This window comes from Charadrius vociferus, unplaced genomic scaffold (assembly GCF_000708025.1).
Source record: "Charadrius vociferus isolate BGI_N301 unplaced genomic scaffold, ASM70802v2 scaffold103, whole genome shotgun sequence".
NCBI classification, from domain to species: Eukaryota; Metazoa; Chordata; class Aves; order Charadriiformes; family Charadriidae; genus Charadrius; species Charadrius vociferus.
In genome coordinates this window covers 7,037,879-7,059,719 of record NW_009648061.1, presented here as the reverse complement: position 1 = coordinate 7,059,719, position 21,841 = coordinate 7,037,879, and the positions used below count along the sequence as shown (strand labels likewise).

At 37.2% G+C, this 21,841-nt stretch overlaps 1 protein-coding gene across 1 annotated transcript in view; it reads left to right on the top strand.

Moving 5' to 3' along the window:
* COBL (cordon-bleu WH2 repeat protein) overlaps positions 1-21,841 on the top strand; it is a 117,305-nt gene that overhangs the window by 25,049 nt on the left and 70,415 nt on the right. The window contains exon 7 of the mRNA XM_009883793.1: positions 16,689-16,883. Coding sequence (XP_009882095.1) covers positions 16,689-16,883 — 195 coding nt within the window. The remainder of the gene's footprint in view (positions 1-16,688; positions 16,884-21,841) is intronic.

Genomic DNA, 21,841 nt, shown 5'->3' with positions numbered 1-21,841 from the left:
CCTAGTGACACACCCTTAACCACCCAAATCCTTTTATGTCTGATTCATCTTTTGTTACTGATTTCACTGAAAAGTTCTGAAGTTAACTCAGTGGAAAAAATAGAATAAAGCAGCAGCTAATAAGACCAATGGCTTTTAATTTGCATTAATAAAAGGACATTAAAAAAAAAAAACAGAGACAAACTCAAATTCCATTTGAGATTTTGCTAGTGACATCTCAACCACTCAGGCTTTGCTTCCTTGCTGTTTAATATTGCAAGAGCCCCTTAATAGTGTATAATAGCCTTGTAATTCATATTCAGTCATAATTTATTCAGCATATTGTTCTCAGTGTAACTGGCAAGTATGCAGTGGTGGGGTAAATACCACCTTTAAAGAAGAGTTTATCCCAGGATCAGGCGTTTCTGCAATTGGATAAGCAGAGATGTAGATCCGTGAAAAAGTCTTTCACATATTTCTGTGAACATAAAATGCTTTTTGTGTTTAAGTTTGGGATGGTCTGGGAATGAGTCAGGGAAATATTAATTCCAGTGCAAAGTACGTTTCTTTTTGATTTAATGATGGATATCCAAAATATTTCTTGTAAAGCTTTCCAAATGTAACTACTGTAATGAAAGGATTAGTGTGTATTTATGCCAATGGCCTTCACTAGATGAAATCAGAAATGGCTAATTGTATGTCATCGACTCCTTATTTCTAATATACAATGGAAAAAAAATTTCAGACAGTAACAGCTGGTTTTGGAGTGGCATGATCTGAATCGCATGTAACCATAGATTTATTATATTAGTCTAAAATATCCTATTAGCATATGTAGATTTGAGATACAGTGAAGATTTTCAACACCAGTTAAGGTATAATTTCTTTTCTTTTGCAAACGATTTCTGAGGCATGAGCGCTAATAGGATTTGGTTCTTTTCCAGCCTCTTCTGTGGACAGTGAAGACTCGATTTCATTAAAAGTAGTGGCAAACAATAACATTTCTTTTAATTAGATGATCTCATGATTTCCACACGTATTTGTTCTGTGCATTATTGTTCGTTGGCAAAACTGAGCTGCTTGGTAGCGTGTGAAACCATATGTCTCAATAACATGGCAGGTGAGGGAGGATTTGCAAAACAACATTTGCTGACAGGACACAATGCATTTTACTTTGATGGAGAAGTTTTCCTAAGTGAAATTTATGGCTTAATTCTCTCATACTAAGTTAAACCTACGTGAGGCTCAGAGGGCCTTACAGGTCTCCTTTTAACTCAAAGAGGGGTTGTGTGTATGAAGCAAAGACTGTGTAGCACTTAGTATTGTGTGTGCTGCTCGATTGTTTGTTGCTACAAAAAGAGACTTTCTAATGCCTGTAGTCTGTGTTGCTGTTTCGCATTTTTTCTTCTTCTTTTTTAAGAAACTGTTAAATTAGGTTCTGTTGGTCTTTTACGTGCAGCTCCAGTACTGATGTTCCCCTTTGAGCTTAGCAGAAATGATTACAAATAATTTCAGACGTTGCTTTTTCTCTTACTCCGCAGTGTTTAGTATTTCATTTGAATTCTCAGCAGCATTTCAGGATGCAAGCTGAAGAGAGGAAAAAGAGTGTGACAAACAGCGGTCAGTCTTTTTAAAGACTTTTACAACGCATGAAGTAGTAATACCTTCAGTGGATCCATTTTCTTGATTTTTTTTTTTTTTTAATATCATTTACACTTTTAAGCAGATCTCAGAGTACTTGGGGAAGCTAAGGGAAGTATTTCTGGTTTTCTCAGTGGTCAGCTGGAAGGCTAGAAGAGAAAACAGATCGAGGCAAATAGCAAGATGTAGCCCTGCAGAGTTCTTAAATAGGTGGGTAGCTGTAGGCATAGGAGTTGGACCTGCTGACTTATTCAGTGTCATACCAGGCACCTGTTTAAGTGTTTTGCTGGTTCAGTACCTTGGTGACCTGGTGAGAGAGCCAGGTGCAACCGGCGTCTAGGACACGAGCTGTGTAGGCAGTCTCTGAAGTATACTGACATAGAGAGATGGAGAGATTACCGGTAGATTTATGATTGTTAGTGTTTGGTTCCCCCACACCCCCCTCCTCTGATTATAACATTTTTTTCTTTCCATCCCAGCAAATGCTCAGGTACACATCGTGATTTTGATCTCTCCCAGTTTCAGCACAGAGATGGTGTGATTTCATTGACTCTAAATGGAGCTTGTTCTGATTTACAGTGTTTGCACAGGACAAGAATCAGGCCAGTGAACTGCACTGTGGAGATTTGCCTTGTAAAAACGTAATGGCAATGGATTTGACAGAAGGGGGAAGGGAAGAAGAAATGTTTAAGACAATTTATTAATCAAGAATTCCAGCAGCGAGGCTTTTCTTGCCTTGATTCTGGCAAATGTACAGATGAGAGATACTGTGCAGAGACCATTTCTGCACAAACAGAGAAAGCCCTTCAAATGTAAACATTTGAGCAGCTGGCATGGGAGATTAGTGCAGCAGCGGTGGGAGGGGGGTAATAGTGGATAGTGGTGCTGTCTAAATTTAACAAATGTTAAACAAGGTCCTTGTTCTAGTTTAAGGGTTACAGATCAGAAAGACAATATCAACTAAAAATACTGGCAATTGTACAAGTCAGTCAAAGTCATTAACTAGTAGTTAATTAAAAACAAATTGACTTTCCGAAGTCGTGACACCTTCCTCCCCCCCCTCAAAAGAGGGGGAAAAAAAAAAAAAAAAAGAAAGGGGGTTTGGGGAGAAAATATTCTGTGCAACCTGTTTGAATTAAGAAAATAACCACTTTATCCTCTATCTATGGAAAGGCAGTGCTTTGAGACTTCTTAATGTTTTTGCTTTGGATTGTGAACCGATTTAATATATTATTCTACTTTTAATTTCCTGTGGCTGAATATTATATCAAAAGAAAGCATCATGCTGATGGTGAAAGTAGTGTAAGGTCTGTTAGCTTTGTAGAAGTGTTCATATGCTGTTTAACATCATATGGGGGAGGTATGTTTTGGTTTTTTAAACCCTCACCAAATAATTACAGAACTAGGCTATACGTTAGGGTATCTGATCATGCACTGGTTTTTTTTGTTTGGTTGGTTGGTTTTTACCTTGAGTTTTGATGATGCTTTTAATACAACTCTTTGCCTATTGGTTGTGATCTGTTTCATGTGTCTTTTATTGGAGGTCCTTTACTTTCTACATTTCTTTAGCAGTAGAGATCAAAGTATGGGTATCTGGAGCCAAATTTTATGTTTAAAAAATCAGAGCTATGCTTTCTCTGCTGGCGTTGTTATGATTTTCATTGAGTTTGAAAGTATACTGAAGAGAAAGATTTCCTGGAGAAATGACAGCGGCAGCAGAGTTTAGAACATTACTGTCTTTTGGCATCATAAAGTTAGAGTGACCATTGGAGATTTGATGCAGAACTCGCTGGAGCCAGTGGAAAAATTACTGCTGGTTTCAACTGACTTTGGACCATGTCCTTTATGAGTTGTTAGCTATTATCTACACTAGGCCATTTTAAAATAATTCTTTCTTGCGGTACTTCAGGTTCTCTTTTGCATGGACAAAGATCTTCTGACACTTTCACTGTCATATTTGAAAACATAAGACCTTCGTTCCTTTTTGATGGACAGTTGACACAGATAAACCCTGTGAAGTTGCTCAATTTATAGAGCGTTTTCTCACTGGGCAAGGAGAAAACCCCAAAGTAAACATGTTAAGTCTTGTAGAAGATGAATTGCAAACAGTGGCAAAGGAAGGGAGTGACTTTCACCGACCAGTAATTTGTTGCAAAAGCAGGTTTTTCTTTGTTATCTGAAGCCCTGCATACCCAGAGAAGTAAGCAGAATTCTCAGTACTGCTTGCCTTGTTTAAGATGTAATTGTGCCAGTGGAAGTCCAGGGGTAGGTGTATGTTGTATCTATTTCCACAGTTTTTAACTTCAGTGTCAGTTAAATTTAGGACTGAGCTTGGAAAAGTTTCTGCTACAGCTTCTCAGCGGAGAGTGCACTCCTGTGGATTGGAATACTCCAGTCAGTGGGAATAAATAGACTGGCGAGCTGTGATTTCTTAGTATTTCACACTAAATTCACAAATAAAACAAGGCTATTCACAGTGGGGAAATTTAATTTCTTAGGAATAACAAACTATGACAAGTCAAGCTCTGGCGTCCTAAGGATATAGTACTGAATTTTTAGACTTGGAGAAACTTAGTTGTCTATAGTATACTGCAAAGGAAGATAAAAATATGAAATTTTATATATAAAGTGGGAAAAGGCTGAAGTAGCTTGGGCTTCAGCACAGCTGTACTTCCAATCTATCTGCCGTATCCTATATTCTCACTTCACTTTCATTTAGAAGGTGGGCTGGCCTAGACAAAGTCAAGTTAAAAGGATAATAATGAGTGCTCACAATAGGAAAAAAATAAAAGGCCCAGGGTGTTTGAAGTAACCTTTGAATGTAATTCTAAGAAAATTCAAAGGGGAGTCTGCTTGTTTACTCTTAACCTGTTCTTCTGTGCCCAGTTATTGAAATTGTGTGATTTTTGCCAGCATGTCCAGGATATTGATTATCCTTCAAAGGTGATAGCCTTTGGAGAATCCCCCAGGATGAAGAGGAAACTTGGATCTGAATTTCATGCTCTTGAAAGATTCAAATCCTGAAATGAATTTGCTTGTGAGTTCTTTGGATTATAAGCATATGTATTTTCTCTGCAAATTGTTCATCTCCTTTATTGGGACAAGCTTAATTTCTGTAGGTATTGATCTGTAAGCGTTATGAAGCAGAAGATGGATGAGTATGACACATGGATGTGCTCTATTCATTGTGTAGCAGGGGGGTGTTGCCTCTGGGACTAAATATTCAGCTGTTACAATTCAAAATGGTTCATTGACATCAATACCTGAGCATCAAGCTATGAGCACGATGTGTGAGTTTCTTTCGTTTTTGTCTTCTGCAGCAAGCTGTCATACCTTCTTAGAGGACTGGTCTGCTTCAGTGCCATTACTTGCTGCCACAAATTCTGAGCATGGAAGCTGCAGATACAGTTTAGGGGCTTGCATAGGCCACTCCTTAGGGTTTCAGACTCAGGCTATTGTACTCGGTGTGTGTAAGTATGTGTACATACACACACAAAGGTGCATAAAGACATCTAAAAAAGCTAATTGAAGTAATACATTTTGTGTGTGTATATTTATCTGTGTTTGTATGTAGATACATGTATGTACACACAGGTTATGTCTATATACACGTGTGCATCTAGACATCTGAAAGAGCTAACTGAAACAGTAAAATTCCTGGCTGTTGACTACTGATTCATGTTGCTAGAATCCTCTTAGTGACTCTGTAATTAGGATTTGTGTTAAGATTTACACTAATTTCAGAGTTCAAAAGCTGATTTGTTCTTCTAATTTAAGTTTTTAAATCTTCAGAGGTTGCATTGTTTTTCAGTAATAGTTTTGGCAGTGTTTTATCATTAAAAAGTATAAAGCTTCCTTTTGGAAAATTTGCTTTGACAGTTGGATGATTTTATTTGTTTCCCTCTAGCTAAACACCTACAGTTACCATAGACTTCAAAGGGAAAAGCAGTTGCACAACTTCATTCTAAATTAACAAAGTATTTGTGTGGGAATTGGATTATAGGGACTGGAGCTAGAAGTCAGTTCCCTGATCTTGAGTAAATCAGAGCAGCTCCTTTGACTTCAGAGAAGTTCTGCAGATCTTCATGAAAATTTGCCTTTGAATTTCAGTACAGATTTTCTCCATTCATGATCGGCTGTAATAAGTAGAGGTTTTCAGACGCCGCAAGTCATATGTGTCAGAATTTCAGCAGACACTGAAAGATAATGGGAATTAAATGGGAATGTTTCTGGTCTCTGGAAAACTTGCGTAAGGACAACACTTTCATTAACATGGGGGAAAAACACGATTTAATTTAACTAGAATAAAAATACTTTCAGTAAAAAACAAATTATTTCTTCAAAACCAAACAAATCCACACCCAAAAAACTCATGCCAGGAACTATTTCATTCACAGTTCTGGTCCCCATAAAAATTGTCTATGCAGACATTAGAGCAGATATTTTTAAAATTGTATGTTTTATGTGAAGTTTCCGTCTGCTCCTCCAGTATAAATTGGCATATCTACAATGAAAATATACTGAAGATGATCAACTCTAGTGGTTTGATAGTTCCTGTATTTTAGAAGAGTTTACTGCAGCAGAAGTTCTTCTCAGTAGCTTTTCAGAATATTTTGAATTTCAGAGGGACATATATTGCAAATACAACAATTCCTGTCTTCAATGAACCAAACACACTGGCTGATTGATTTAAAAGAGTTAGTAAGCCTAGAGAAAATAAACTCTTATTGCAATGATGAATTTATTTAGCTCAAGACCTCTGATCCTTTTTGTGGTTATTTGTGATTGATGAATACTTAACACCAGTAGAAATTATGAACATGTGTTTTTTTGCTGTTGTTGGTCTTTGACCTTTTGAACTCCCTGTTTCCTGAAGCCTGTTGCCAGACCACTAATAAAGACAGATTTTTATTTTCAGCTTGGTTGTTCAACACTATTTGATTGAGCTAATCTATTTTCACATGAAGTGCAAAAGTGTAAGTGAAAGGAGAAACCAGCCTTTTCAGACTTAGAAAAATTTGGCTTTTTCCATCCTCGCTCTTCCAAGATTGCTCTCGCTAGATCTACTAATGGCCTTTGAAGGCCAATTGTAAATGGCCTCTTTTCAAATGTTCTTTCCTTGGTTTCCTTCTGGCATGGTATTTTTCTGTCTTCTTTCTATACTGGGATTGAATTGAATTTTTGAGTCCATGTGAATTTTCCTCTGTAATTCTTTCTTCTTCAGGTTTCTTTAAAATCCATTTTACTATTAGTCTGTCATTGGCTTTTAGACCTCTGCAGTTGGTTTTAAGATGTTTCTTTCGCCATTTTTTTCCATTCTGCCTCATCCTGTGTCTTTGTATGCATTAAATTCCCGCCACAGAAATATTTACAAGTCTATGTATTAATCCTCATTCCTTTCAGGACAGAGTCTTTACCAGTTTGAGTTCTGTTCATGTGACTTTTCCCCTGCCGTCTTCATGTCAACAAGTGAGCGTTAACATTGCCATCTTTCTGGGCTGACATGTGAGCAATCACTGAGTTGTCTTGCAGGATATGGTTTGTGTTGTGCATTGTCTCCTTAGCCTATTGTTCCTTCCCAAGGATGTGAGCCAGTACTATATCATCACATTTACTGAAGTCTTCTGCTTTTTGCTTTGCTCCTATCCTTTTCCAGATTTTTGCCTTTGAATTGCTGCAAGGTCTTCCTCTCTGGTCAAATCTGGTGAAAATATTAATTTAATTTTTCACAGTAATGCCTGTTGTTTTGTTTCTCTCCTCACTTTTTCCTGTGTTCTTTCCTATTTCTTTCTCATCTGCTTTTACACCACTTGAGAAATATACAAAAGAGACTTGTAGTGTTTTCCACGTTTTTTTCCCGTTTCCTTTTATAATTCACCAACCTCCCTGCATGTCTCTCGTTACAAGCCTATCTTCTGTCCCCATTTGATGAGACATTTCATCTTGAATAGATAACCCTTTCCTTTTCTTTATAGATAGCTCTTCTGGTTTTTTTTTTCATCTGGCATAGTATGTGACAAAACTTTGTCATCTGTCTGTTGCACTATCAAGTAATGATACACTTACTTAGCATATATGCACATAGCTATCAAAAAAAATTATAAGTAATGGGAGTAGCTGAATTTGCTGACTGCCGATTTTTTTGTTAGTGCTTCCCTTTTGTGAATATTTTGAATTTAATCTTTCTCCCGATATTGCTTTTACATATTTGTATTTTTGACAGTTATGAAAAATCTGTTTTCCAAAATATGGTCTTTTTTATAGGCTGACACATTTTGACAGTGCACTGTGCCAAAAAAGAGTTGGACTTGTGGAAGATAAGTTTTTAGCAGTCTAATCAGAAAGATGTAAATCAGCCCTGAGAGGGTGCATTTTATATGTAAATTAATTCTGGTATTTTCCCAAAACGATATTAAAAAAAGAAGAAAGGGAAAAAAAAAAAAAAAAGACAGCACTCTAGCAAATGAGACACAAAGTTGTCCACACACTTCTGAAAGTCTAGATAAATCATTTTACAGTTGTATGAAATGCAAACAAACTTTATCCTAAGTATCTGCCAGTATCCCAGACTCACGAGTCGTTCAGCTTGACTTTGAAATTCACTTCAGATTGTGTCTGCAGCCTGCACTCCCACCTCCCTCCTGAGTGACGGACAGTAAAATTTCCATTAAACTACCAAGTAGCATAGAAAGTATCCAATGCAGAAATGTTTTCTGTGCTATGTTAATGATGATTTGTGTCACTAGGGTTTACATACCAAAACAAAAGCAAGAATATTTACATTTTAGGGGTATTCAAAACGCATCTGTCATCCAGAAAGTAAAAAAATCAACCAAATACATGCTTTGTGTGCTGTCATTTAGCCTGGTGTTATCAGGTGCATAGCACAAGGGCATAAGGGAAGTTGGCATGTTCTGGGAGCTTGTGCATATATGTCTATGATTTCTCTGTGATGTGTCTGTCACCTTAATGTGGCATTTTAAGGGATTGGCCATGCATGTGTTTTTTTTAAGACATGGTGATTTTAGTACATCCAGTTACACAAATACCTGTAATGCACACGTGCTGAGGCTTGTTGCTGTTTCATGGATATCATTATATTTATACCAACATGAAATATCTTCTAATAATTGTATGTTTTATAGATCTTTAGCTGTATTTCTGGAAATTGAGAATCTGGTGGAAAGCAGAATATTAAGTGGAATATTATCTGTAATATTAAGTGGAAATTATATCAGCTTGGGTGGTTATGAGCTGAAATTTGCTTTTTTGAACATACACCTCCTTGCTTTGCCGATCACGTTTGTTTAGAAAACAATGTTTAGCAACCTAAGTTTCTTTCATTTGTGGCTAAATAGCTTCAGATTTCAGCAAAAAATTTTTCATCCTTCATAGGACACCCAGTGACAGAAATTAAACAAATTGTGCATTAGAAAGACTAGTAGCATGTGTATTTTTACTGCATTGAGTTGAGACTGACTTGTCAGTGCTGATGGCTCTGAAACAAAGAAGATAATGTTTCTCTTCTTTTTAAAAAGTCCCTCAGCTCTGATGCACAAGGCCACAGGGTACATGCTTGCTGGTTACTGCAGTGACTTCAGTGTCCAGATTGACAGGAGAGGACACAAACGATTTATGTGTGCCTTCCAAACACTGATTCATGCAGCTTGGTCTTTTCATTTGCACCAGGCAGCATGCTGCCTGCTCCCACCTTTTGAGTTGTTCAGACATGGCTCTGCCTTCTTTCCGTCTGTCCCACCATTCAGAAAAGGTAGTGTCTACCCCTTCCAGTCAAGAGAGGTTATTTTTGCTAATTCTGTTGGGATGCTACTTTTTTTAAAAACTACGAATTTATTTGCAACACACTGTCACTTAAACAGAAGAGATGATACAAGCACACAAATTAAATCAAATTAGCTTGTATTCCCTTTTCTGCATGTATTGCTGTGATGGGAAAAAATATCACTGCATCCATTTCCCTTGATACTATGTCTGTCTGCTTCATTCTACGAGGGAGACTTCCTCACATGAGTAATAGACAAAGGTTTTGTTAAGCATGAAGAGTAGTGTGACTTGGGAAGAGCTGAAGAGTGAAACATGGAAACAGGAGAAATTATTTAGAGGAAATACATTGAATTTTGAATCACCAGAGGTGATTCAAAAGCTTCTATTCTCAAAGCATTGAGAATCATATCTATCATAAAATCTTGAAAAAGTATGAATGATTTGAAAATCTGAGTTGCTTAAATATTATATATACATTGTTGAATTCAGAAATCTGTATTCCACTGCTTTATATGTGCTATGGTAGTTTATTCACTTTTCAAGAACTCCGATTAGATTTGTGATCTAAGACTGGCTGAACATTGAGGGAGGTGGTAGTAGTAGGTGATACTGGTGTTAGCAGTTAGACTTGCTTTTTCTGCATCTGAGTCTTTACATTTGGAAGAATTTACAGATATGTTCATGGTTAGCTAGAATGCATGTATTCCCAGTCCACGTTTTCTAACCCACTAATGACTTGAGTGAAACTTTTATATTATAAACATCAAAGTAAAATATTTGACTGTTCATAAAAAAAGTAATCAACTCACTTGCAATTTGTGTCATATTCATTCAATATCCATCTAATTTTCAAACGGAAAAGGAGTTTTGAGTGTTGCTTCATACACAAGAATTACAACAAAAACTAAAGAAGATTCTTAGAGGCTCTCTCTGGTAGGGCACCCTTTTTGTCCTCAGTGTAGTACACGGGGCTTGAGTTAATACCCATACTTGTTCCCTCCTTACAAGTTCACAAAGAGTCAATCTAACCCCTTTGTCCTATTTTGGAGAGCTTTTCGCCTGGATGCTTCCACTTCCCTAGTTCTCTCCCTTGAGTGGTTGTTCTTTCTGCTTTTCTACTGGGAAAGTAGTTGGATACCACAGGAGGTGCAAAGTGAACATAAATCAGTTGGAGCTGGAAACCAAGGTTGCACTCCTAGCTGTGGAGACGTAGAGATACTTTACATAGCATGACCTTTACCTAAGTGAGGACAAGGAGTAATCAGATAAACTTATAGGAAGGGAAATTATAGTTAAGGTACGAGGAAAAAAGTGTTAATGATAAGAATAGTTAAGCAATAAAACAGCATAATTGCAGATGGTGTGGACCTGTGTGATAGGAAGGTTTTAGAAACCGCTGCAGGGACAGATTGGTCATGCTACTTTGGTGCTGGGAGATAAAGTAGGTGCCTTTGTAAAGGAAGTGACCTGCTTGCACCTGGCACTGCTAGGGTTGCTGATCAACAAACTTTATCCTAAACCGAGAGGAATGTGGTTGGCCGTGGTGAGGGAGAACTGGCAGGGGCACAGGAGAGAGAATGTTCTCCAGCATTTCTAGTTCTGTCTGTGTAAGTTCTGGTGTCCACCAAATGGGCCCTGACCACAAGGTCTGGAATTGCTAGCTAGATACTAAAATAGACTTATACAGGCGTAAGATAGCACTGTAGTTGTACCGACTTCAAAGTGTAACTCAAAACTTTTACAGTAAAACCTTGCAAGCCTACTTGCCAGACATATAAAATCAACATGGTACTGCCTGTACGAGTTGCTGTTGTGGAAACGAAATGGTTGTTTCACTTCTAATATTGTGATGGATGACCAGATCATTTCCTACCAACAGCAAAGTGCAATGAGATAAAAAAGCAACACAAAGTAAATTGCATTAAAATGCATTTATTTTTTTTAGTTCAGAGCAGGAAAAGGTTAACTTTTATTTTTTTCCTTTCTGATTGCAGACTGTATGCAAGTACCAGAATCACAAGTGCTTCAGGGAGTACAAAAACCAAAGTGTATTCAGTGTAGCTGGTTAGAAAGGAAAATCCGAGTTGTCACAATTTTGGGTTTTTCTAAACTATGTCTCCAAGCAATCTCATGACCGCAGTATTATGCTTTGGTTTTGAAGCAGGAGCTTGGATTAATTCAGTTGCAGTGTTGTCAAATTTAGTGCTAGTATAAGGAATTTCAGTATCACGTCAAGGAAACAGCTTTTGACTTTAATTTGTGCAGTAGGTCTGACATAACCTGTCTTGTGTTTTAAATGGCCAATTGTAATCAGTTGTGGTGCCATTCAGCAAATCAATAAAAGCTTGCATTAATGGAGTTTAAATGTGCAACAGCATAAATATTCTTGCTGTCACTGAGTAGATGGATTTGTCTGCCTGCTCTAAATCTTACCTTTTGTATTTACCCATGGTATACTTGCAAAAAAATTATTTCCTTTATGATATTTTTATTCTTATTTTTTGTATTTGTTTTGGAAAAAAATAAAACCCCTTACTTTTTGCTGATACATCTGGTACTTTGAGTGCTTAAAAACAGCTCAATTGATTAATTTTGATTTAAAAACTTCTCAGAAGGAAATTGCATAACAAGACTGGGAGCTCAAATATGTGAGTTTTGGCAAAGGGCTGCGGAAGAAAGGCCTGGCTGTAGCAACCTCAGAAGAAAAGAACTTGACATTTTGAAAAATTTTTATTGACCGGTGCGGCCAGGGAACAGGAAGTCAAATCACTCTCACAGGCAAGCTGCAGTCTCTTCCTTGCTGACCTTTAAATGCCACTTAGTGTCATCAGAAAATCAAGGAAATGCTAATAACAGTGCTTTGGGTAAGAGAGTTATATATGAGGCATATCTTTTGAAAACAAACGTAAGCCGACTTCCATTTTTGTACACATCTATTTTTGTAAAACGGAATTCTCACAGCAGTATGGTTATATTTTAATAGATTAATCTTACATTATTTTATTAATATTAACATCAAAATTTTCAGAAGTATCCATAAGATATCAGAGCTTCTGCTTATCCTTAAAAAGGGTTGCAAAAGACGTTTTATAATTGCATTCTAGGTTGACGACCTTGGAACACAGACTGGCCTCTGCTCTAGGCTCTTAATCTAGCTTGTGTTGAATTCATCAGGCTATGGACTTTGGTAGTCTTGTAGAAAGTTGACTTCTCAGTGTCTTTTGAAAAGGACTGGTATGCCTAAGTCACCAGGTTACTCTGAGCCTTCATACTTCTGTGTTTTTAACAGCCCCTCTTTGCCCTTCCAAAAAGTCTTTGAAAGCTAAATTTCAGCTAGAAGAACTATTAGGAAAAAAAACTAAAATGAAACTGCTTAACCCCAAAGAAAGCATCTTGTACATTGGAAAAAATAGAAGGTTCCTTAAATTTCAGAAGTTTAATGAGAGAGAAAAAACTAGCTGGTAAATATAACATGAAACAATGGATCCATGAAACCTCTTGGCACGGTATGTAAGACTTGCAGCTGTTCCTTGCCTCCTTCAAACATCTACTTCATGGAGTTGAAGTGGAATTTAGTCCATGGTTGTGGTTCAGTGCATGTTTAAGACCCTTTCTCAACTAGAGTCTAACTTGACTGCTGACCTATGCTGGTGTATCTGTGTTTGTGCTGGCTTTGCTTTGGCTTAATTCAGGGGGGGGAAAAAAAAAGGAAACTATTTCTTTTTTATTGCTAGTTTGCATTACTTAATTGTTGTTTGAACTGCTAGCAAAGTGCTTTAACACTAGGGGTCTGCCAAAGACGATGATTTTACAAGTTGGGAGACGTTTTTAGAAGCTCTTCATAGAATTCATTGCCATGAAATTTCTTTTTCTGACGTGATTTTTTTTCTTTTTTTCTTTTTTTTGTTTTTACAATGCAGTTACAAAACACATGGATTGTAGGAACTGATTTTGATTCTGAGCAGAACATTCATGCTAACCTGTTTGTCAAATGAAACGGAGGATAAGGGCTGACTTTTTTAGCCAGCTACATTGGCTGCAATACCTGAGCTTGGCTTTCCTCTCACTTACACCGCTGTAATTTCAGTAACTCCACTTACATTGATCCATTGATAACAAAACAGCAAGAAATGAGAGATGGTTTGGGTAAATGGCGTGTATGTATCAGGTCCCTGCAAGTTTGCTTAATTAATGTTGTATGCTCTGAATAGTTGCCTTTATATACCAAACCTCCAAAATCCAGTGATTTGGAAAGAAGCTGCACTGATTGCTTCGACCCCACAACATATAAAATATAAAAGCTGGGTGAGGCGTTGTCCCTCTACATTAGGTTTACAAAAAAAGATGAGTCATGCCAGAAACACTTGTGTCAGTGGTTTGTGTCCAACATGTTTGGTTGTTGGTTTGTTTGGTTTTTTTTCAAATAATGAAGAAGACTACACACATGGGAGAGCTTGAAGGTCTGCCTCCAGTTAGGCAAAGCTCTCGTTGCTGAATGATGGGGCGTTCAAAACTACTTTGAAGTTGTCCTCATTCGATTCCCCTGGAAGCTGTAACAAGTTTTTATTTTAGGGGAAGAGTCTTAACGTGAGCGTTCTTGAAATGCTCAGTCAGTAGTAAATAATGGACTTGATTTAAAGTTTGGTCTTGGAAAAGAAAACACAGATGAATTTCCAAGGTTTTTGATTTTTCTTTCATTAAAGTCTTTTTATTATAAACTGTTTATAATGTCATGTAAGTATAACATTTTTTTCCTGTATCTTCTGTTAGGAAAGCCAAGCTTTTAAGGAAAAAAAAAAAAAAAAGGTTTTGAAATCTTTGGTTGTTCATCACTGTATTCCTTCACAGTGATCTGTTGCCTGGAAGAGAATTCATACAGCTCTTCAACCACAAGACCTTGAGGTAGAATTGAAAAAGATATTAATTTAAAACTAGATACGCCCTTTCTTCTTGCCAGTACCCTGTGTTTGTAATGCTGGGAGGGAAGTCTTAGGGGTTTTTTATTATTTGTTTACATCTTTACATCTCTTTAACAAAATTTCTCAACCTTTTTATCCAGCAAGGAAAATCAAAGAATTAAAACAGTTACAAAAACATTCCTGTAGAATACACTTTTAAATTCTTTTGTTCAGTCATTTTATCAGTGTGTGAAAAGAGAAGACTACTTTATATTTCACCCTGTCATTTCTTTAGGAGTAAACGAGCTTTATTTGATAGAACCAAGTACAGTATACACTGAGAATGACTTAAAACTTTTAGGTTACAGATGAGAGAATTATTTTTTCCACTGCCCAAGATATAGAGCAATAAAAGAGTATATTTCTTTATAAGATTAGACCTAATCTTTTAAACCCCACCTTCCACTTTGAGCTTTTTTCTTCATTTGCTAGAAAGGTGAATAAGCTATTGATGCTAGAGATGAAAAATTTGTAGGAAATACTGCTTTAATCCTTCGGTAAAACTCCGGTCAATCAGAGAAGACTGGTAATGTGCCCTGTTTGTGTTAAATATACTATTCCAAGATGAATTCTGCTGTGCAGTGTGCAACATAAAAGATAATAAAAGTGTTCAGCTGATAGTTTTAAGTTAGTGATAGTTATTACATGCATAGTAAATGCAGGACAAGACACAAATTAGTTTGCTCTCTGCATTTTCAGTTGCTTTCACAGGAATCTATAGAACATTGAACTTTAGCATGCAGTCAGGAACCTGTATGACATACATCTTTTTGCATTGCTGTGTACTTTAGCTCTTTATGCTTCATCAGTGCTTCCTCAGCAGTCCTAAAATTAAATGAATTGTCTTTTTGAGCTTGCTGCCCCAAGTTTTTAACTTTTACCTAAGATTGCTCTTGACACTTGTGGAAAGGAATTACCATGCCATGTCATGAGTCAAATTCACTGCAAGTTACACTCCTACGGAAGTTCAGATGCCCACCACAACAGTGAGGCAGCCATATAGTCAAGGCAAAGCATTTTCCAGCACTTTCCAGATTGGAGAACTTCATTTCAAAGAACTACCTCTTTTATTTGGAATGTGATGGGATTTGTGGTGGCCTTTGGTTTCCTGCCAGTATGTATTATGTGGTCTTGGACAAAATTCTGCCTGAGAGCTTTATGTCTTCGATGGGTGAGTTTTGCAAGTGCCAGGAGCATTTTCTGTTGCGATAAGAACAGCGTTAGCAACCATGATTGTCAGTGCGTGCTTCCAGAATATGTATCCTGCTCTAGCTTATGGTGGACTGGTATCAGCGGTGATTTCACAGAAGCCATCTCTGAGAAGTGACTGTCTTATAACTTAAGTAAAATCTTCAATTTAATATGGAAGCATCTCTTAATTAAAAATAGCAAAAGGTGACTCACAGGTTTTGAGAGAAAAGTTTTTGCAAGATCTTTATTAGCAGATTCAAAAAATTAAGTATGTTGAATTTAAGTGTCAAAACTAAATTAAAACTGCACGTTTTCAAGCAGTCATGTTTCCTAGTCTTTCCTGTTCGTAGATTTATTACTATATTTATTACTGCATGTATTTCTGTTTGTATATTAATATAAAAATGCATTAAAGCCTTGATCTGAAATCAGTGAAACTTTTTCCATTGATTTTATTAAGTCTTCAGTGAGAACTAAAATAATCTTTAACATTAAGAAATTATTGAAATAGTTTCTGCTTCTCCTTTGATCTGGGCCTGTTAAAATGCGGAGTGGGGCCTGTCAGTAGGACTTCTTTTGACCAGGTTAAATGGTGGTTTTCTGTAGATTGTAAATGATTGTGCCTGTAAATTGGAAATAGTTTGATGGTAGCAGAGTTTCTCTTACATGAATCTGCAGAGAAGACTCAGGTAAATCAGGCAGATTGATAATAAAATACACAAAAGCAGGACACACAGTATTTGATTAATACAGTGTTCTCATTTAAGAGTAAATCTTGCTTTCAGAAATGTGTATTGCTTGTAATTTGAATACAAGTGCAAATGTATTTGGATAACCATAATTATGTGTCTTGTTGAAGCTTATATTTTAAATATGAAGCAGCAGTAGTGTTCCCATCAATAGTACTGTTAAACTGCACTAGGTGCTGACTTAATGTTGCCTGTAAGCTTTGTTCCAGTTGACCTTTAGAAGTTTCCAAAAGTTACAGTTTGCAATTCAGCAAGTTTGGCAGAGGAACATACGTGATTATTTATATCGTTGTTTAAACAGTAACCAGATGTGTCTTGTTTTTCTTCTTTCTTTCCCATTGTTTTTAAAAAGTGATGTTAATCCAAGATGTTAATCCATTTACAGGGTTTTTCCACAGCACCAAATTCCCCTTCGGTGAATTCTCGCTCCAGTAGCCTGGGTCCATCACTGTCCCTTGGTAACATCTCAGGAATGACAGCAAACCCAGAAGTGAAAAAGCGCAGAGCACCTCCTCCACCAGTTGTCACACCTGCGTTGCAGAACGTGGAGATGAGCGGACAAGAAAAGACAGCAGCACAGGTAACAGTGACACCACGGAATGGCCTTCTTTGCTTTATGTGCTGGCTACCATCAGTTCATTCATCAGAGCTAAAGTCATTCACAGATATTTTGGCTAGCCATTAACTACAGCTCACCAAAACTCTGATCTTATAAAAATAAAATTATCAGAAGTCTTGGAGTTTACTGAGTTTTCTTGAGACTGCCCCAAGCTTTCTCCCATGTCAAGAAACAGAAAAGTTGTGTGAAGAATTATGTGAAAAGGAGGAGGGTGAAGAAAAAGTAAGGCAGAAAAGCTGGAAACTGTATAGAGTGACTGGGTATCCTGACTGGCCAGAGCAGTCCTGGAAAATGGGTGACAGTTCTCATGCCTGACAAAAATCTTCAGCGTGCTGTTTTGCTGAGATACTTGTGAGACTGTTGCCTACATCCTTATTTCCATGTCTGCTGTGGGATACTAGAAGGTCTGTTCTGCTTTCTGAGTTGTGCCATGTGACCTTTTGAAGCAGTGCTCTGTTTTTGCTTTTAAAAAAGGTCACTGTTCCACAATACAGTTATCGAGAATTAAGCAGAAATGGGGGAAAACCTTTCTGAGGACCTAGCCCTTTGAAAAGAATAGAGTTAAGGGAAAAGGAAATCGTTTCTGTTTTTCTAGTGACATTCAGGCATGTGTGTTACTGAACACGCGCAAGCATGTTAAGACTTCTGGTTCAACCATCAACAAGAAGTATTACATTCTAATTGTAAACTGTAAAAGTCAGTGTGTAAAGCTATATATGGGTGCCAAATAAAAATGCAAGGAACCAATACCTTTAAGGTTCTGTAATGGGGACTGACTCTGCTTAGGGCTTGTCATCTCTACAGCAGGCTGATCTTTGGAGGGTGAACTGTATTAGTGCAAAGTGGAGTCAGGAAAGAATCTTGGAGTTGAGTATAGTGGAGGAGGAGGAGTCTAGTGCTCAGTCTCACTCCCTGTCACTCTTTTATTTATCTGCATTAAGACGTACATTCAGTGCCTTCTCCAGTGAAGCATTGTGTAAGCAAAGTTGATGCACGCCCTTGGTAAAGGATTGTGGAATCTTATTTTTTCATTCTTAGGATAGCTAAAAGTGTGGTTGCTGGAACATAGTGGTGTTTCATCTTTCCAAATTGGAATAGTTTCCTTTAAAATAGCACGTATTTATAGACAGAACTGAAAAGAAACAACCATGTTTTCTCTCAGCATTTGGAGCACTTTCTTTTGAAATTTCTGCTGTAAATATTTTGATGAGGTTTCTTGTGTCCCTTGAGTTAAACATTTAATGTGTTTAAGATAAGTAGATCTTTTCATACATCTTTTCACAAACTCTTAAGTTTAGACAAGTATGGTAATCACAGACTATATTATTCTGCTATTCTCTTAGCCTTATCTCCATGCAGTGTGGTACTAGATCTTTAAATTGTGTTGCACAACAACACTGAAAAAACACTTTTTCTGAAGCCATTGGGTGAAAAATATTTATTTATTTATCACAAGTAGCATACCGTACAGTGTCAACTACAAATCCTCTTAGTCTAAAGGAAAAGATGTTTTGAAGAAGGGAAACAGGTGAAGGTTGCATTAGAGGATTTTTCATGATGAAGTTCGTTTTAGGCAGCAGAACTTTCGTGTAGCTGACAAAGCCACTGAAGAGCGCAGTAGATTACGAGCACAGTTTCTAGAGTCTGTTTGGCTGCATTTGTTGGGTAAAGGACATCTTTCCAAAAATGGTTGCATAGGTCAAAATATTAAACAGCTGTGGTGTGCTTCTGAAGCTCCCAGGCTGAAGGTTGCTCACAGGCTGCCCTGTAGTTAAAACAAGAATGTATGGAGTACAGTTGAAATGAAGCACAAATTCCATGAAGCATTCAAGAACCAAAGGAAGAGATTCGTTACTCAGTATTATGTGGCAAGGTAGCAACAGGGATATTGTTTATAAGAAAACCCAAACAGTTCTATTTTATCTACGTGCAGACTATCCAGTTTGCTGTGAAAATAGAGTAAAAAATCTCAGGGTGTAAGTTTATTTCTTTAGTTTATGGGAAAGAATTAGCACTGATCTTTTTTTGCAGGGAAGGACGTCAATTCCTTATTAATGGACTTCCTTCCATAAAAAGATAAGATGTTTGTTTAGAAAACTTTATTTATGTGCAACTGTTACTAACAGGAAGATCCTGCAAAAGGGTAACATGTTTATTTCCAGTGAAGCTAGCACATTAATAGAAAATTAAAAAGGTGGTATTCTGAACTTTCAGAAGGTTTTTTTCTTTTTTAACTGTCTGGTTCCATAAAGTTGTGTAAAGTGAATACAGTAGCTGTTATGAATACCTATAGTTTGACTTTTCAACTCAACACGCCTGTTATTTTTAACCCATTGTTAAGCTCCAGGGCATTCGGCTTTCTTTACAGCATAGATGATTATTTAGGGATATATATCTCATCTTCCTGCCTAGTGGTTGCAATCAGAAATTTCCATGTATATGAAGACTGGGGTGTTCTAATTTATGCTTTAGATTTAGATTTTCTCCACTGGCTTTTCTAAACAGGTATATTACTGCAATATAATTTTACCATATTGCAGCTTTTGTTTCTGTGGGGCTTACAGTAATTTACCTCCTTGAGGGTAAGGCCCCTGCAGTAACTTTAATCGCTTTTTAGCGCAGCATCATTAGTTTTCCATGTCTATTTAAAGGTAGTATTCCCTCTGTAACTGTTTTAAATCTCCTCTAGAAAATATTCGTTTCTCTTCAGAGCATAATTGAGCAATGTTTCAGAGTGTGCTGAATGTGCACTAAGTAGTTTGCAAAGGAATGCAGAGTCAAAGAAAGGAGTCTACAGATTTCTTCCCTCGGGACTTTCCCCTTCTTTTTTTAAACATCCCCCAAGTGATACTATTTAGAATAATGAGAAGTCACTTGAAAAAAAAATTCTTCAAAAGACCAGGGTATGGTAACATTTCCAATATGAAATCCAGGAGGTTGGATGCTTTAGACGCAAGGAGATCTTGTTTCTTAAGTCGCAACACGGAGCCCACACCATCCAGAGAGTACTGCAGAACAGTGTAGGGGGTGAGCAAAATGTGACCCCCCCTTTGCAAACAATCTCTGTTCTTTGTCAGAGCACTTTAGATGACGTGCTAGCAGAATTTGGGGTCACCTTACAGTAGCCATAGTGTAAACTGAGTTCCCACCCCAAAAAGCATGCACCATATAGACAAAATATTTCAGAGAAAACCTGCATGAGTATGCCATTGTAGACGGAGCACACAGAAAAACCACGTGTGAAGTCTTGACAGAATTCAGTGCATCTCCTCAGGATCTTGTTCAGTGACTTCTCTTTAAAAGAAAAAGAAGTGTGTTTGGGTCATTTCTTAGAAGAACTGTAGAAGTGAGTATTTGAGTCTTTTAGAGGTCAAGAGTATTGTGCACCGGCAAATTAGTTTATGGCGATAATTATTTTTTTTTCTAGCGTGTATAGGAAAATACAGTAATTGGAGTGAGGGGGGGATGATAAGGAGGGCCTCAGGGAGTTTCTTTAAAAGCCTTTTCTATGAAATGGTTTGTTCAGAATAGAATCATGAAGATTTTTGGAGACAACATCAGAATTAGAAGAGGGCTCTTCAGTGCCTTCATCTGTATAATAGCTCTCATGTCAACTCCAGAAGCCAGAAATGCAACCTGTAGATTGTGATAAAGGAGCTGTGTGCTATTTCAGCTGCTGCGATTTTCAGAACAGAAGCATAATATGTAGATGTAACAGGAGGCATCTGGGATTTGTTACTAGCCAGTAAAATGCCTGTACTAATAGAAGAATAGGGCAGTATAACAGATACAATATTCTAACGTTTGTGTCATGGATTTTAATCTTAGTTGTCATATGACAAGACAGTGGGTTTAAATAAATATTGTATTGTTGCTTTTAGTACAGGTTGAGGAACTGGTCTCACGCTTTCAGAAGGTTCCATTATAAACCAACACCATTCTCAGGTTTATTTCCATGTTTATATTGTTTCCTGGAGGTTGCTGTAGACTAACTTATGTGACACACGGTGTGTTTTGCCCTTCTTCTTATGTTGCTTTCCTCTCCATTTAGATCTCAATCTTGGGCTGCTGAGGACAGTTGTTGACTCCGCATTCTTGGTCAAGACTGTAACTTTAGAGCAGACTACTTAACCCCAGTGTTTTGTCAAGGCTGATGTTTTCTCACCAAGAATAACTTACTTATTGAAGAGGGTTACTCACATGAATAGAAAGGAATATTGCAGCCAAAGAGAGTCACAGCCTTACTCAGATCATTGCTGGCAGGTTTCTTTCTCCTTACCTCCATTTGATTTTTGACCAATCTTATGTCTAAATAAGAAGTTCAGCTTTAAGAGAATCATTTTAATATGAACAAATATAAATGAGGCTTTCATATCTTTCCTGGAGAAAATAAGGTACTCGCACTAAAAATTTGCCAAATTTCTTGTTTATATGTAGAAGATACTTCCAGTATTTGCTGTATATCTCAGGAAGGAAAGGAAATTAAAAGGAATTTGGAAGGAAATTAAAAATGTGAAAATGCAGAGTAAATGTTATTTTTGCCATCTTAGTTGATGATTTCTAATAGTGACCACCACATAGGGTTTTTCTTCTTTCTTTCTTTTTTTTTTTTCCTTTTCAAGTGTTTCTGTACTCTTATTGGAGATAGCAGCCTCCTGTGTTCCCCTGTTCCAGTGCATATTGCTCTTGAAAGAGTTATGATTCTGCTGGCAATCTTTGATAGCAGTGCCATGGAGCTGGCAGGACACTGGGTTACGCATCCTTGGCATTTAATAGAATTTTCATGCCTTTGGTAGGGATGCCGTTCTCATAGCAGAAGTTGTGTTACAGTAATGTTCACTGTCCTTTATATGTAAACCAATATAAACGGAATACACCAGTGATTGAAATCTTAGGTCCCCTCTGGTTGATTGAGCGTA